The sequence below is a fragment of the Rhyacophila brunnea genome, unplaced genomic scaffold, assembly GCF_057557595.1.
Source record: "Rhyacophila brunnea isolate RB1 unplaced genomic scaffold, BYU_Rbru_1.0 scaffold_11, whole genome shotgun sequence".
In the NCBI taxonomy this organism is placed as follows: domain Eukaryota; kingdom Metazoa; phylum Arthropoda; class Insecta; order Trichoptera; family Rhyacophilidae; genus Rhyacophila; species Rhyacophila brunnea.
In genome coordinates, this window is record NW_028232763.1 from 9,105,719 (window position 1) to 9,121,159 (window position 15,441).

The following is a 15,441-nucleotide window of genomic DNA, read 5'->3' on the forward strand; positions in this document are numbered from 1 at the left end:
TGTGCTATTCCATGGGGAAGTCGATATTATATTTTAATTCATTTCCAGCTTTGCTATTCATTTAATTGTTGCTGTATTATATAAGAATTTATAAAAAGAAAAACTTACTGGTCTAACTAATTAAACTGGCTGTTATTAAAATTCTTAATAATATACCAAAATCCGTATATATTACACATAATTTGTATTAAAACAAAGTGGTTGATACACAATATTTCTTTAACATAAGGTTTCCTAAAACTGGTTGTCGGGAACTATATATTGGAAGACTGCATTAAATTAGATGTAACATAATAAGGCTACATTAAATTTCATACATACAACACTTTATTTATTCATTTAACTTATTATTATTTAACTTTCTTAAATATCGCAATCACTACGTAATATTTTCGTATACCTACACTCCGGAATCCGCATGGGTGTGGCGATATATAGCAAACTTGGTGTCGCATGGAGGTCAAGGCTGTATTCTGTGAGGACTACATGTTGTTTATGCAACGCGTGCGTGCTGCCTATGGTCCTGTATGGCTGTGAGACGTGGAATCTCACTAAGCTTCAAAGGTCTCGGCTTTTGAACTTTGATTGGTCCTCCCTTACTCTGCAGTGGTGTTACAAAAACAATATATGCGCTGCATGCAGGTCTGGCATGGCAGGAGGCGCAAGAGTTGGCGATGGACATAGGGAAGTGGTGTGAACTTGTTTTTCCCCTATGCCCAATACTGGAGCGTGATAGGTGAGGTAATAGTTTACTTCCACTTGTAAATCAGTCAGGTTTTGAATATATAGAGAAAAAGAGCACACAATGACAACCCAACTCCCAATAAAGATAGCTCATACAAATATATAATATATACTAAACAGGAAATACAAAATTAGGGATAAAATAACGCTTTATGTAATTAAATAAATATTTACCAATATTTGTAAAGTGTTTTATTAGTATCACAGTGAAGATATTAAAATATAACATGACGTTAATTATGTACTTCATAAATCTGAAAAAATATATTTTTCCAACATAAATATATTATATATTTCTTTTATAATTACAAATAGTAATGTGATTATAAAATAAAATACCTAACTACTAAAAAAAACAGTGTTATTATACCCCCAAATATATAAGATAATCTAAACTAAGGTTTATTAAATATTGCATTTTGATATTGAATTACGTTTTTGTGTTCGACAAGATTAGTCGCTAACTGCTCGGTAATAATAATCTTCATAAAAATGTGTTACATTTAAATATTCTACAGCTTTTGAAGAATTAAACATAGCGAAACAAAAATTTTACCATTATGTAGACAAAGATGACCCCTGAAGGTAAATTTCACATTTAAATTAATCGAACCGTCAAGGTTAGTTAAACGGATGAGGAACATCAGGGCACACGATAAATGAGTTCCTGTAGCCATTTTATGCGTATAACTCAGTGATATCTCAGCTTTGAACTTTTGTATTTTGTTAACCATTCAATTAATATTCAATAAAAAAAACAGATTCAAAAAAAAAATATGTTGCTAATTTCACACATAACCGTTCTCGCCGACAAACATAACTCTACGTCCATAAACTTCGGGCTATATTTTAGCTCACGTTTATGTTATTTTGTTTTTTAAAAATCTTTAATTTTAGTGAATAGCAATTCTACAAATATTTCGAATACATACTACTTATTTAGATAATAAGAGAAATTAAACATATTTTATTGTTGTATATTATTATGAATATACTAATATTAATATAATACTCGATTAATTCTCGTATACCGTTTTCAGGAGTGTGAAATATGACCAGGATGTACTGACTACCTAAAAAAAGTTAAGTACCATTAAAATATTTTTTTCATATCTACATTTTAAATAGTTTGATCGAAAAATACGTTTCAAATTACAATAATTATTATCTAGATAAACGTTTAAATTTGTTTTTTTATATCTACATAGATTAGGTGCAATACATTTTGTTATTTTGTAGATACATCGTACTGATCACAAAAAATGTGGAATTCTATCTAAAATTAAATTATTGGCAAATGATTGAGCTTAATGGTGCATTATAGTCAAACCATCTAAATATGTTATATAGTGAAGTAAAGAGTATGTTTTAGTAGATTTTTCCCAACTCACCCTGGTAAACGTAATGAAATTCATATCAACGTAGCCCATGGCTGACATCTTCAAAGGCTTTTGGGCTCTTTGTATTACGATCTGCAAATTGCGTTGCACTTTGCGGTCAGTCATGTACCATAGAGATGAGTAAATACTCTCTGGAATTCCATCACTCTGTGGAAAAAAAATACACGGGCTTTTAAATGAACATAAACTTCTGCAAAAAAAATAACTGAAAATATAAATATTGATAAAAAAACTGATCAGAGGTAATTATTATAAGAACTGACTATATATTTGTCATATTAATAAATAAGTAATGTATTTATTGAAAAACATAAGAACATATTAAGAAATAAGCGATGCTTAATATACTAATAACACTATTTATGGGTGCAAGGTTGTTCGATCATTTAAGTCTTTTTATTTAACCCAACACGGTTAAAATAAAAGCATCAGTATCTCAGGCTTTTGGTGATAAAAACACTTTAATGTAATATGAATGAGGTGAAAAGTGCTTACTTGTAAGAAATAATTGACTGTGTGAATTTTGTATACAAAAAAATATTATAGTATGTAATGAACTACTTATTTTTGCCTTTCTCACCAAGTCTGCGTTATACAAAACTGCTGACGGCCTGTGAATCATTAAATAAATAAATGACAATTGGATAACACGGATCAGTTGAAGGCCTTATTCTAACAGCCAATTTCTCAACAGCCTAAATCACGATAGACGAATATCCAAAAAAAAATATAATATGATAATAATAATATTATTATAGATATGCATCGAATTTGATATTTATGTATTGAGGTATTATAATTGTTACAATAAGTAAGCCGTCTAAACTGTCTAAACCGTCAAAATTTCTACAATCTACAGCCAAGAGAGGTACTGTTAAAACATAGCACTTTTTGAAAGTTTAGACGGTCAACTTATTGTACCAATTAACTTCTCAAAACATAAATATGATAAACCACTCTCGATAGCCGCGGATATCAGCCTTGTGTCTAGAATAGATACGCTGAGTCAATTTGATACCTGTTTTAAAAAATTGTGTTCACATTTGGGTTAATATCTGTAAATCAGCGAAATATATAAAGATAATAGATTAGATTATTTTTTCGAGATGTCAAAATTTTTGTTTTTAGAATATTGATTTGATTGGATGTTTATCTGCCGGAATTAATGTTAGAGAAGTCTATAAAGTGTTCAATTAATTCTTAATATTCCTGAGTAAAAATGGTAGTGGTAAAATGGATTATAAAGGAGTGATTGTTAGAGGGAACTGCCTACATCTAGCAGTGCAAATAAAAGCAATGACGAGCAAATTAAATTTTACCAGATCAGATAAATGTTGTCCAAAAAAGCAATGATCGAATATTATCACTATCATTGTGCAGAAATATATGAAAAACTTTATTTTCCTATGAAGATCTTCCACCATCTGAAATATAAATATACCACACATATACATTAAATTTCAGAAAGAGAAGTAATATTATCACAAAATATATTAAGCAGACTTTTTAGAACTTTCTAGGTTGGACTCTATAATTTCAGCCAGAGTATTCAAGTATTCAGCCATATGACTGATGATCAAAAATAATATAATGATGAAACCTGCAGAACCTCGTCATTTTTAAGGAGTTCTTTGGTTTAATACTTTCATGCTTTGGATTCAAAAGTTCCGGTTTCAAAATACTTATGGGGTTCTCAGGGATGCAGGTTTCAGTTCAGGTTTTAGGTTAAAATAAATTTTAATTCATTTAAGATTTGTAATTTTCCATTTTAGCTAACAGTCGTCATAATGATTTTATATATCTGTACTTCAGAGCTAGACTGTATAAAATCCATTTTTTCGAAAAATGAGTTTGGAATAGATTTTTTATCTAAATTATAATATATTTACAATCCAATTCACACCTTGAGTGTGTTCATAACAGAAATCTGAAATTCGTTAAAAAAAAAGCCGTAAGTAAATTTATTAAAATTAAGGGAATGAAAAATTTTAAATTGCATTTTACCGAAAGGCTCTATTTATAATTAACGTAGTCTAGCTCTCAGATACATAATTATAAAATAGTTTAACATACACTAAGTATAACGTACACTGAAGGTAAACCCCGTGAAACAAATGAATATGGACCCCAAACCAAAGTTCATCAGTAAAACTATCCCAAGCATTTCTGCAAACTCCTTAACAATTCTGAAAAAAAAGATAATCATTTAGGTACATAAGTTGTAATATTACTTTAGGATATAATTCAATTAAATATCTCCCGTCATGTGTCTACCGTGCTTGCTTGCTTAACTTGTGCTAACATTACCTAGTGTTTTCCATATTGTTGTACGGTGTCGAGTCGTGGACCCTGAAGGCAAGAGAGCGAAAGGCAATAGATGCCTTCGAGATGTGGTGTTGGCGACGAATGCTTTGTATTTCTTGGACAGTGCCCAGGACGAACCAGTCAAGATCAAAGACTTCAAGAGACTACAGATAAAGCAACGGCACTCGACAATATATCTGAGACGCATTCTGCAGTTTTTTTGTACATATTGTTCTATGTGGACTGGACAACCTGAAGAAACGTATGGTTTTGGGTGGCCTACAGAGAAGGCGAAGCAGAGGAAGAGCATCGCTGGAGCGAGCGAGTGAAGGAGCTGACTGAGGGCAGCATTCACTCTGCCATGAGAGAAGCAGATAATCAAGAGGGATGGAAAGTCATGGTCGCCTAAATTACCATGAATGAACGACGAAGAAAAGGCAATCATTAATCACGTCAAAAATTTCTTACAATATAACTTCTTCTTATTGTGCCATCCCCTAGCGGAGCGGAGCGGATCTTAGCTTTGTCATCTGCTACTCGGAACAGTTCAGTGAAACTGCACTCGTATCAAACACGGAGGTTTTTAAGCCACTAAATGCAGCGTTGTCCTCTCCTACGATTGATCTTTTCTTGAATGACAAGTTAATGAATGCTGTACTTTTGTCCTCTCATAATGTGGCCGAGGTGGTGTAGTTTCCTGGTTTTGATAATATGCAGAACTTTTCGGTCATTTCCCATTCGATTGAGAACTTCAACATTTTGTCACCCGGTCTCCAAATCTCGAAAGCTTCAACCCACAGTATACTACTGGGGTATTATTTTTAATTATATTTGTAATAACGACCATTTTTGCAGTTTTGAATCAAAGTTACCTTATTCAGCGTCATGATTCAGTTGTGTCTTGCTGAATTGCATGCTATATTTTACTGTTGTATCAAAACTTTATATATTATGATATGTTTAACAAAATTATATTTTCATCACTAAGGCAAATGATAATAAGTATTATGTTAATAAAAGAAATATATAAAAATACTTACTCTATCAAATCAATGTGTAATGACACCAAATCCTTCAATCGTTGTTCAATGTTTCGCCCAGTGCGTAATACGTCAACTTGATTCGTATAACCGATTTCTAGTATAGGCATATCTTCTTCCTTGACCAATTTACTTAAACCATCTTTAAGTCGTTCCAAGTGTATATAGATATGCATCACGGTGGCCATGTTAATGGTGTCGCAGGAAAAATATATCCCAACTATCAGAGCTTGTACCAAACATTCATACAAATAGTTCACCACGTAAGAATAAAAATTATCTTCAGCACCAGGCCACCATAGGTCAAATGGCAACAATAATTTGAAGGAGTTTTTTTTGAAAAAATTATAAAACAACATTACTGCAAGTGGCGATAGAGCGAAAACATTCAAAGCTATTACAGCGATCATTTCTAGAAGGATTGTTAATTTTTTTAACAACTCGCAATTCTTTAACAAAATCGGTTGGTCACTTTCTGATTCATATTTTAGCCATAGATTATTTTTTAATTTGAATAGTAAATCTTCGTATCTTTTTCCGTAAATTATCATCAAAGAATATTTAACAAATGCCAGCACGCAGCATCCCAGGGTGACACCTTTATCGGTGATTTCTATGATAGACATCTCGTCAATTGCGGTGTACACAGTATAGGCGCATTGAAGATTAAGAAAAACTATAACCGATACTACAAAAGATATTAGATATTTTTGGTATCTAGACTCTTGAACAAACGGATAGAGTCCAACAACTTGCAGACTCCTAGTTGGCACTTTCATTGATTTATCAAATTGTTCATTGACATAACTTAAGGAAACCATTTTGCAAATTTACAAAACGTAAAATCTACATCTTAAATAAAACTTTCCATTTATATGTCTTTTGTGTGGTAAAAAAATACAAATATTTTATCAGTGCCGTCTCATTATTTTCATACAAAGTAAAATATTTTTTTAAATCATTATCATCAGCTTCTTTCAATCCACTACTAGATTAAATTCTACTCAAGCTCTCTTCACTATTGTTCTTTGTTGATACGCAATTCTACCAAATCTTATCATTTCGTCCATCCAGAGGACCTATCGCCCATCTTATATTTTTCAGGTTCCACTGGATTATCGCATTTTTCCAGCAGCCATACTGTCTACAACTCTACAAGACGTATTCGGTCCATCTTCATAGTATGAGGGTTTTGATATACTTAATTATGTCATATACCAATCCGCTTGCTCTCTTATTAATTCGATCCGTTTTTCGCCTTCACGCGGGATGCCCAACACACACCTTTCGATGTAATATTATGCAATACAAAGTTGTCGATCAAAATATACATAATAATTGCTAGATGTTCATCTTCATATCGATTTAATGGTTTTGTCTGCTAGTTTTTTTTATCAAAATTTGAAGCCATTCACATACCTAGAGAATACGACAATGTCATTCGAAAAGTGCAGATGACTTAGACATTCGCTTTTAACGCGAATACCCCTGTGTTCCCAATTGAGTTGCCTGAACATATTTCTTGGAGAATTGCCGTAGAATGTTTCGTTGAGATTTTATCACCTTGAGGAACACAATATGTGTTTGCGAGATGATTTTTAGAGACTAGCGGATGCTGTTTTATTATTTACTTTTTACTTGAATTTTTATTTGTAATTGGTGGTGTTGTTGTTCATTTCTTTTGTGGTAAATATAATGCATTTTTACTTCAGTACAGCCTTATTAAATAAACTTAAGAGTATAGTGTGAATCTTGTTTGAAATCAATATTATGTAATGCAAAATGAGTTACAAATAGAAAATAATTTAATCATTACAGTTCAAAATTATTGCAGTTTCTTTGATTAAGCATATACGTACGTAATTTTGTTGTTTAACGAAATAAGATAAAGAAAATTCTTCTAAAACAATAGTAAATTCGTACCGCCTATGGAAATTGCTACTAAGCTGTAGTTAATATTTTCTTTGATTGAACCAATTTTGCAGAGCCTGTCATTGGTAATAAGAGATCCACATACTAACTGTTGTCATTGTTTATTTCTCATTGTGCTTCTTTTAAAGATCACTAAAGATTTATTTTTTAAATTACAGAGTAATATAGTGAGTTTTATATGAAGGTCTATAAAATAATGACAGGTAGTTTTACATATATAAAATAAATAGTGATGATAAAAATATACGTTATATTAAACATAATTTGAGTAAGTACCTGTAATATTTATTGACTTATATTTAATCACTTCTGTTTATGATCGGAGTTATTAGCTTAACACTACTTATTCTCATAAACATAATTGACCGATTATCTATAGACATTAATATTGGTTGAGAACCAATATAGTAGAGAGCAGTGATGAAGGCTACTATACTACTACTAAGGCGATTATTTATAGCCTACGTCCTAAGGAAAATAGACTAAAGGTATTTATTATAAAGTTAAAAAAAATAGGCCCATCTATCATCAGAATCTTTAAGTATTGAATTTAGAATTTATACCAAAGATTTAAAAAATATTCGATAGCGCTATTTGTCTTCAACTTTTGAATTTAATATTTTGTTTGAAATTCAGATATATTTTGTATGACTGTCAGGTTACGCAACCTCAGCCCCGTCTACCGAAATGTATGCAATATGATAGGCTCACAAAGTGAATCCTAAAACCTTTGCGCATAATATAATTATTGTCTATGACTGCAGTCCAAAATAATTAATAACAAGATACTTAATTTAAAAAAAATATCCATGGCATTCACATATCAATATACTAATAGTGCTAATACTTCGATACTTTCCTACCCTAGATAGCTACCGAAGCAGGCCGAAAGCATTCTTGTGTATAGAATAGATGCATTTAAGTGTGAATGAGGTGTAAAAAGATGAAGATAAATGGTATCTATACATGTTTTGGAAAATATAAATGAAGTCAGTCATGGGGATACAAAAAAAATCAGTGCATTTTTGTGACTGTATTTTGCTAGGCAACTCTCTGATTTAGTATTGTGAACATGTTCATCGCATAAAGGAATAATAATTACTATCATGGTTCAGTGGGTATCGTTCAATCCCTATCTTATTATACAATGCACCAGAAGAAGTGAGGGATCACATTAAAAAATATATATTCATGAAGACTACATACTATTATTCTAAAGTTTACACTTAATATGCACACATAAACTAAATATATCATATAAATGATATGAATACTATATAATATTTATATTTATATAAAATAATATTATGTATGCATATATATACTTACCAATTGTTTTCATCGTGATTAAACGACTTAATTAAATAATTGGTTAACCTAAACAGAACAAATTTAATTTCATTTATTCAAAATTCCCGCTCTTTCAGGGCATAATTTCAAAATAAACCAGTAGTGAGCAGTAGTGGCTTTTCAAAAAACGGCAGCTGAGAAAGGACCGCGCGCACGAGTACCTACGTCATTTTTATTACCAACCCATAACCTAAACTCATGTTCAAACAACGTGTAATCGAATAATATTTATAATCGAGCGGCGATATCCTCGTCGCCCATTCAACAGTGCAATATACCCAAATGTAACTTACTTGCCTTTAATAATAAAAGTGTCTCCTCGTGCTAAATACAGTGTTTAAATGCTTACATCAAACCCACGCTCTCCAAGAAATCTCGCTCGGTACGGTAACCGGACAAAACAGAACATGACAAAACAGAAAAGACAAAACAGAACAGCCAGGGGGAAAATAAAAAAAACATTAATTTTTGTGGAATCTATTTAGGTTAGGTTAGGTCATTATTTCATTGTACCTAGTCACCCAATTTTGAACATAATAGAGATAGGACAATTTCAATATTAAATTTATATTTTTCCTGAAAGGTCATAGTTATATTTATCGTTGTTCAGTTTTGTCACTGTTCTGTTTTGTCATGTTCTGTTTTGTCATTTTCTGTTTTGTCATGTCGTCACCTTAGATTGGTTTGTCGAAATCGACCTTTTAATGAAGAATGATTTTTTGTATCTAAATGGACCAGACCTATCCTTTTCTTTAAATTACATTGTAATGAATACAGCATTCATATGTAAAAACAACAATTTAAATACCTCCATGTATTTAAGTATAGTACAATGAAATTTGTATTTCGTCTCCTGAAGATATTATGTCATTTGGTCTATTCGACAAACCAATCCCACAGCGACGATGTTCTGTTTTGTCATGGAACCGTAAATTTGCAATAAGTCACGATGAGAGATATTAATTTGAAGTTGGTTAATTTAATTAAAACATGCCCCATGGTAAGTACTTTATTTATATAGGGAATTAAATTTAATACAAAATAATCAGAAATACAAATTTACACATGTGGTTACTGAAATGGCGGGAAACCACGTCAATTGTCGTGATAGATTTATAGTCACTATGTTTGGATTGTTTAATCGCACCATTAATTTATCATATTATATAATAATTACAAGATAAAAATAACTTTTAATATACCAGGTTTTTAGATTTTCTGTTGAATCATATAAACTTGACAATTCTATGTATTAATAAAAACTTTTTTTTGTACTTCATAGAAATACTGAATAAATATTATAGAATACTGAAATGTCATTTTAACATTTCATATTGATTTCCATAGTAACGCACGTATATATTAATAATTTAGTTTCTAGGATCCCCTTAGCAACCAATAATAGTGAGTAGTAAATATTATTTTAATGATTTTTTTCCGGAACATACAAAACTGAATTAACTGAAAATGAATTCAATTCTGCTTAAAGATGGCCAAAAGTATTAAAAGAATGCATTGTCGTCGTGTTCTGATATATTCTAAAAGTTTCAAATGTCTAGCTAGTCGGGAAGTTAGTTAAAACTCTTCAATCGTCCAATACAAATTATGGACAAACAAGAAAAAAATTGTACTGGACACACAAGAAAAAATCTGTATCGGACAAACAAGAATACGAGCTAATAAAAACGTGGTAAAAAAATGAGTCAAAGACTATTTATTTGTAATGCAAGTTGGTATTGAAGATCACGATCACGATCGTATGAGTTTTTCATAAGTATAACTGTACTAGTCGCATTGTCTAGAATAAATTATACGATTTGTCAATACATTTATTCGTCGAAATATATACACACAAAAATAGTGATTGATTATTTGTTTTCAAAAATACGTACTTTCGTGATATACTAATATTTTACTAAATCATTTTGACGCATTGTTTATAAGCGTTTACGCAAAACACACGTATATAGTTAAATATCAGAAGACAACAAAGCGGTTGACTTAAATTAAAAACTTTTAAAACCAATTATTTCTATCACATAATGTGAATATGATCGGTCAAGAGAGCTGCCAATCAGGTACGCCATACCAGTGTTTTTCTAGTGTGTTAATTAATTTTAATTGAAAATGTGGTATTTGGGAAAGCGGAAGAACTCGGTAAAATCATAAAGTTCTTTAACAGAATTGGCGGAAAGTCTCAGTAAAATTATATATCTATATAATATATTATTATAATATATAAATCGAAATAGAACAAAATGTCAATAAGAATATTAATAAGTAAGAAAACATCGAAGTATTGGTTTATACGGAGTTTTTCTTAGATTAAGACGGTACTTCAGTGAAACGGCAAATAATTTTCAATTATAGGTGCGACGAAATTTTGGACTCGCTGGCAATCGGAGAGCGAACGTCGAGCTGTGAACACGTCAATTTGTTTCGTGATGGCGACGGGGGTATTAATTCTTAAAATGTGTGAAGATGACTAAAAAACGTTACCCATTTACTTGAAAAAGAAAACATGTCAATGAATATATTATTATTGTTACTAATAGAACAATAAACAGGATATTAAATGGACGCATTTTGGATTTATATGACAAATTATATTTCGTTCGGCACGCGTCATTTGCACAATCCGCGCATCGCCTAGCCACGATCTTTTTAGACCATGCCTCAACTGAGGTATAGCCTTAACGAAGTAAACTATGCTTACTTGAATAAAATCAAAAATGGTAGATAAATAGGGGCATTACAATACAAAATGCTTATAGCTCACTTCTTGTTGATCTTATAGTATATAATACGAATCCCTTGAATTGATTTTTTATCAGATAATAATACTATAATCGGTTTCGCCGAGAAATGTCGTACTGTCGTGATTAAAGGTACATTGTTATGATACTATATAATATACCTAGTCATTGCAAGATTTTGATATAAAAATGTTTTTATTTATTTTATATAAACTTCAAATGGTTTATAGTAATATGTATGTAGGTATTTTACAATCTACATTTAAACTGCCAGCGGCTTTTTCGTATATTTATCGTGTGCCTTGAAATTTGAAAGTTGGTATAGATGCTGTATAGACCATCTCAACATTCGATTCAAATTGTGCATTTTTGTTAGATACTCGCTGTATGATATACTAAATATAGGGTGTGACATATTTGATATAATATTCTAAATTGACGATAAACGTCATAATTTTATATTATTTATAGTCCAAAACAATGAGCAAAGACAAATTTTATTCTACGACGATGATGTATTTACAACGTGTTAATCATTTTTTTTTTTACATTTAAATGGAACTTTATCATGGTTTCAATTTTTATTCTCATATATAAATAATTGATTTTTAAAACTTGCTTAAATATAAATGAAATATTGTATGATTTTTCTTATTCAAAATTTATTCCCATTTTTTTTAAGAATATATATTAAAATACTGAACAAAAGTCTGATATCTCTGTAAAACCATTTCAATGTAGATGTATTATTTTTTTATAGGTGCTTTGAAACATAAATACCCATTTGGTATTTATACTTATGAAAATATCACAAATATAATATTAAATGTTCGAACAATAAAAAGCTTGTAAGTTGATTCAAACAACATTAAGTCATTGAAAAAATACTTTTGAGATAGCAATAAGGGAGCCTATTTTAAGGTGACCCATGTTTTCAATCTGTATATAAGTACTTGTGTCCACTTGAGCAGAATAGTCTGGTGAAGTTTGACTTACGTTCTAGTTTATTTATTTTTACTATAAGTATTTGTTTTTTTATTAACCCTTCATTTGAAAAAATAGTACTTTTAATAATAATAATAATATAATTTTTTATGTTGTGTGCAAGTTAAAAATTACAGGATAACATGTTAAATTTATTAGTTTAAGTATCTAGGTAGTTAATTACTATTTAGTTACATTATATAGTAACACTATAGATACATAACATATATTTATATGTCTAAGATAATTAAATAGCCAAAATGTACTAATCAACATCTCGATAAACAGTATTCATTTTAGTAAATACTAACACAATATTAAAGAATGTTGTATTCTTTTATCATTTTAAAAACCACAAAAATACATAAGTACCAAGGAGTGGGACTCGAACTCACATTTTTCAATTTCTGTGTGAGTGTTCTATCGATTGTAAGTGTCTATGATTCACGAAAATTATTTCAAGTTATTTCCGCGTCTGGCAAAAAAAGTTGTTTTCTTTTTCAATCTGTATTTGGACTCAGAGTGGACCTTATAGGTTGAACAAGTGGTTAACATTTTTATTTCTCGCAAAAACAAAAATCTGTTAATACAACTTCCACTATATGAAGGCCCATGTTATGATCTTAAAAAACTTATGACGATAAAAAAAACTTTGCATTACTCCAATCGAATGCGTTTTCCGATCTCGTAGATTCCCTATCGGCAAAGGTGTCTGTCAAAGTGATACAATATTACTTAAGGGCGGACGTTCTCAGCGTGGGTAAAAATGGAGCTTTTTTCTATTTTTAAAGCACGATCCTGGACATACCTTAAACGTTGTAGATAATCTATTTATATAATTTTGAAGCCTTATTATCCTTTATATTTATTTTAAGCATTTGATGACTGCATAAAGTATTTTTATTACATAAAATAGTATTCTTTTAAACCTCTCGCTCTAATGTTTTAGAATATAGTCATATTTCGGTACATAACTGTGCAGTGGTGTTAAAATTTTTTACATTTATTAATTGTTAAACGCATTTATAAAACCATTAGTATAATTTATGACGAGATAATTTTAGTAAAATATTTACGATAAAAATTATATTGATAATCACTGTGATCCCAAATTTGACAAGAATTAGGCATTTTATTATTCAAAAAATGGGCAAGATTAACACATTTGAAGATAATTCTAAAGATACTCATTATAAGCTATGTTTTTGACCATTCAAGTGTGATAAACATCCTACGAATAATGATTGCTTTATAATAATTATTGACCTAAGAATAAGGTAGTGATTTTTTGGAATACGCCATTTCTTTTGTCATTCCCCAGTGGTTAAGCTACAACATACGGCCGTAGGCATAAATTGACAAACTATAATTGAAGTAGGGAGTAAAATGATGTTAATGCGTGTATTTGAACATGTACCATTTAAAAAAAAAAGATTTTTTTTTCGGTTAGGTAGATGTTATGAACATATAGAATGAAAAAGTAAAAAGGAAAAACACGCGATGAAAACCCAAAAATGTATTATCAGTGTTATACACAGTTTTATGGCTACTTTCTAAAATATTTTTAGACAACTTAATTGCGAATACAGGGGAATTTCCATTAATGACAAAAATCTGTCATCTATGCTTCACAGATAGCATTGTCACCTCCTCAAAGGATCTTAATGACCTCCAAAATTTGATAAACTAATAAGACCTATAAGAAAAAGCCTACACGTAGATTTCAAGATATGTAGTGACATCAATTTATTATTGGCGAAAATAGTACATGAAAGCTTGAGCGGTAATGCAGTTTACTGCATTTTGTTTTGTTTTAAGAACAAATGAGTCTGCTTTCACTTTTTTTATTATTTTTATTTGTTTTGAAACAAGTGAGTCACTTGTCCATTTTGATTCCATCACAATTAAACATAGTTCAGTGTTTTTATTATTTGCGTATATTCTCCCATACAACATAAGTTTTAATTAATTATAAGTAGTGTGGCAATAGAGATGACAACACCGGCGACAGGTGGAAAATATAAGAGTAGAAAACCATAGCAACCAAAATCAACAACGATAGGTATTTATACCGATCGCAAACGAACACAAAATGAATTATTGTTATTACACTTGTCCATTTTGATTCCATCATTAAACATGAATAATTAAAATAGTTATTTGTTTTTATTATTTGCAAATATTCTTCCACGCATAAAAAGTGTTATAATGATCTACAGATGCATGACTCGAAGACAAAATTAATGATTACCCACTCAGTTGACTCAAAGACAATTATTGTAATGAACGGTGCTTAGCTCCACCAGGTCTGCAATTATATATATTGTTCAAAAAGTTTCTATAGATAGATGATGGCATGCAAGACGAAAGTTGGCATCGAATGCACTCGGAAATCTACACATCATTTTCAAAAGAGACCAAGCGTGTGAAGTGTTCACGTATGCTTATGAAATAATTCAGGTATGTACCTAATTAAAAACAGAACCATACTATATATTTCAGACATACAATATTCCATTACTGTATATTTTAAAATGTAATTTAAAATAAAACCCCCTTACCCCAAACAAACATTTTCGTATCATTAAACATTTAAGGGTTACTCAAAGGTAACAGTCGTTGTTCGTAAGGGGGTAAGAAAAATACGCAATGCTTAGCAGACATGAAATTGTATCAAGCTAAACTGTAAACAGAAAAAGGCCAAAAACGACCACACGAGACCAGTACCTTGCGGCTGTTTGTATAAAGAAAAAGAACATAAATTTGTTCATCCCTCGAATAATGGGGATGTTTTATTTGGCTAAGGGTTGATAGTTGTTTTAATACACTTTGATACTTTTACCGCTGGCCAATATTTTTAATTGCTTTAACCTGTTTAATTTGGAATACTTAAAATAAAATACACTTTATTTTAAACGTTGCAAGTAATAG

At 30.5% G+C, this 15,441-nt stretch overlaps 1 protein-coding gene across 1 annotated transcript; it reads right to left on the reverse strand.

The window, feature by feature from the left end:
* Positions 1-1,760: 1,760 nt before the first annotated feature.
* On the reverse strand, positions 1,761-4,308 carry LOC147078346 (putative odorant receptor 92a). The gene is made up of 4 exons (XM_085960456.1): positions 4,234-4,308; positions 3,464-3,568; positions 2,136-2,291; positions 1,761-1,817 (listed from the first exon to the last, which is right to left on the reverse strand). Exons 1-4 carry the CDS (start codon positions 4,306-4,308, stop codon positions 1,761-1,763), a joined length of 393 nt encoding a protein of 130 aa, XP_085816582.1.
* Positions 4,309-15,441: the final 11,133 nt, after the last annotated feature.

Coding starts and splice junctions, on each gene's coding strand:
- LOC147078346 (XM_085960456.1), bottom strand. CDS start 4,308: ATGCTTGGGATAGTTTTACTGATGAACTTTGGTTTGGGGTCCATATTC. Junction 3,569..4,233: donor TCACGGGGTTTACCTTCAGT/GTACGTTATACT, acceptor TTTATATTTCAG/ATGGTGGAAGATCTTCATAG. Junction 2,292..3,463: donor GACAACATTTATCTGATCTG/GTAAAATTTAAT, acceptor TTTTTTCCACAG/AGTGATGGAATTCCAGAGAG.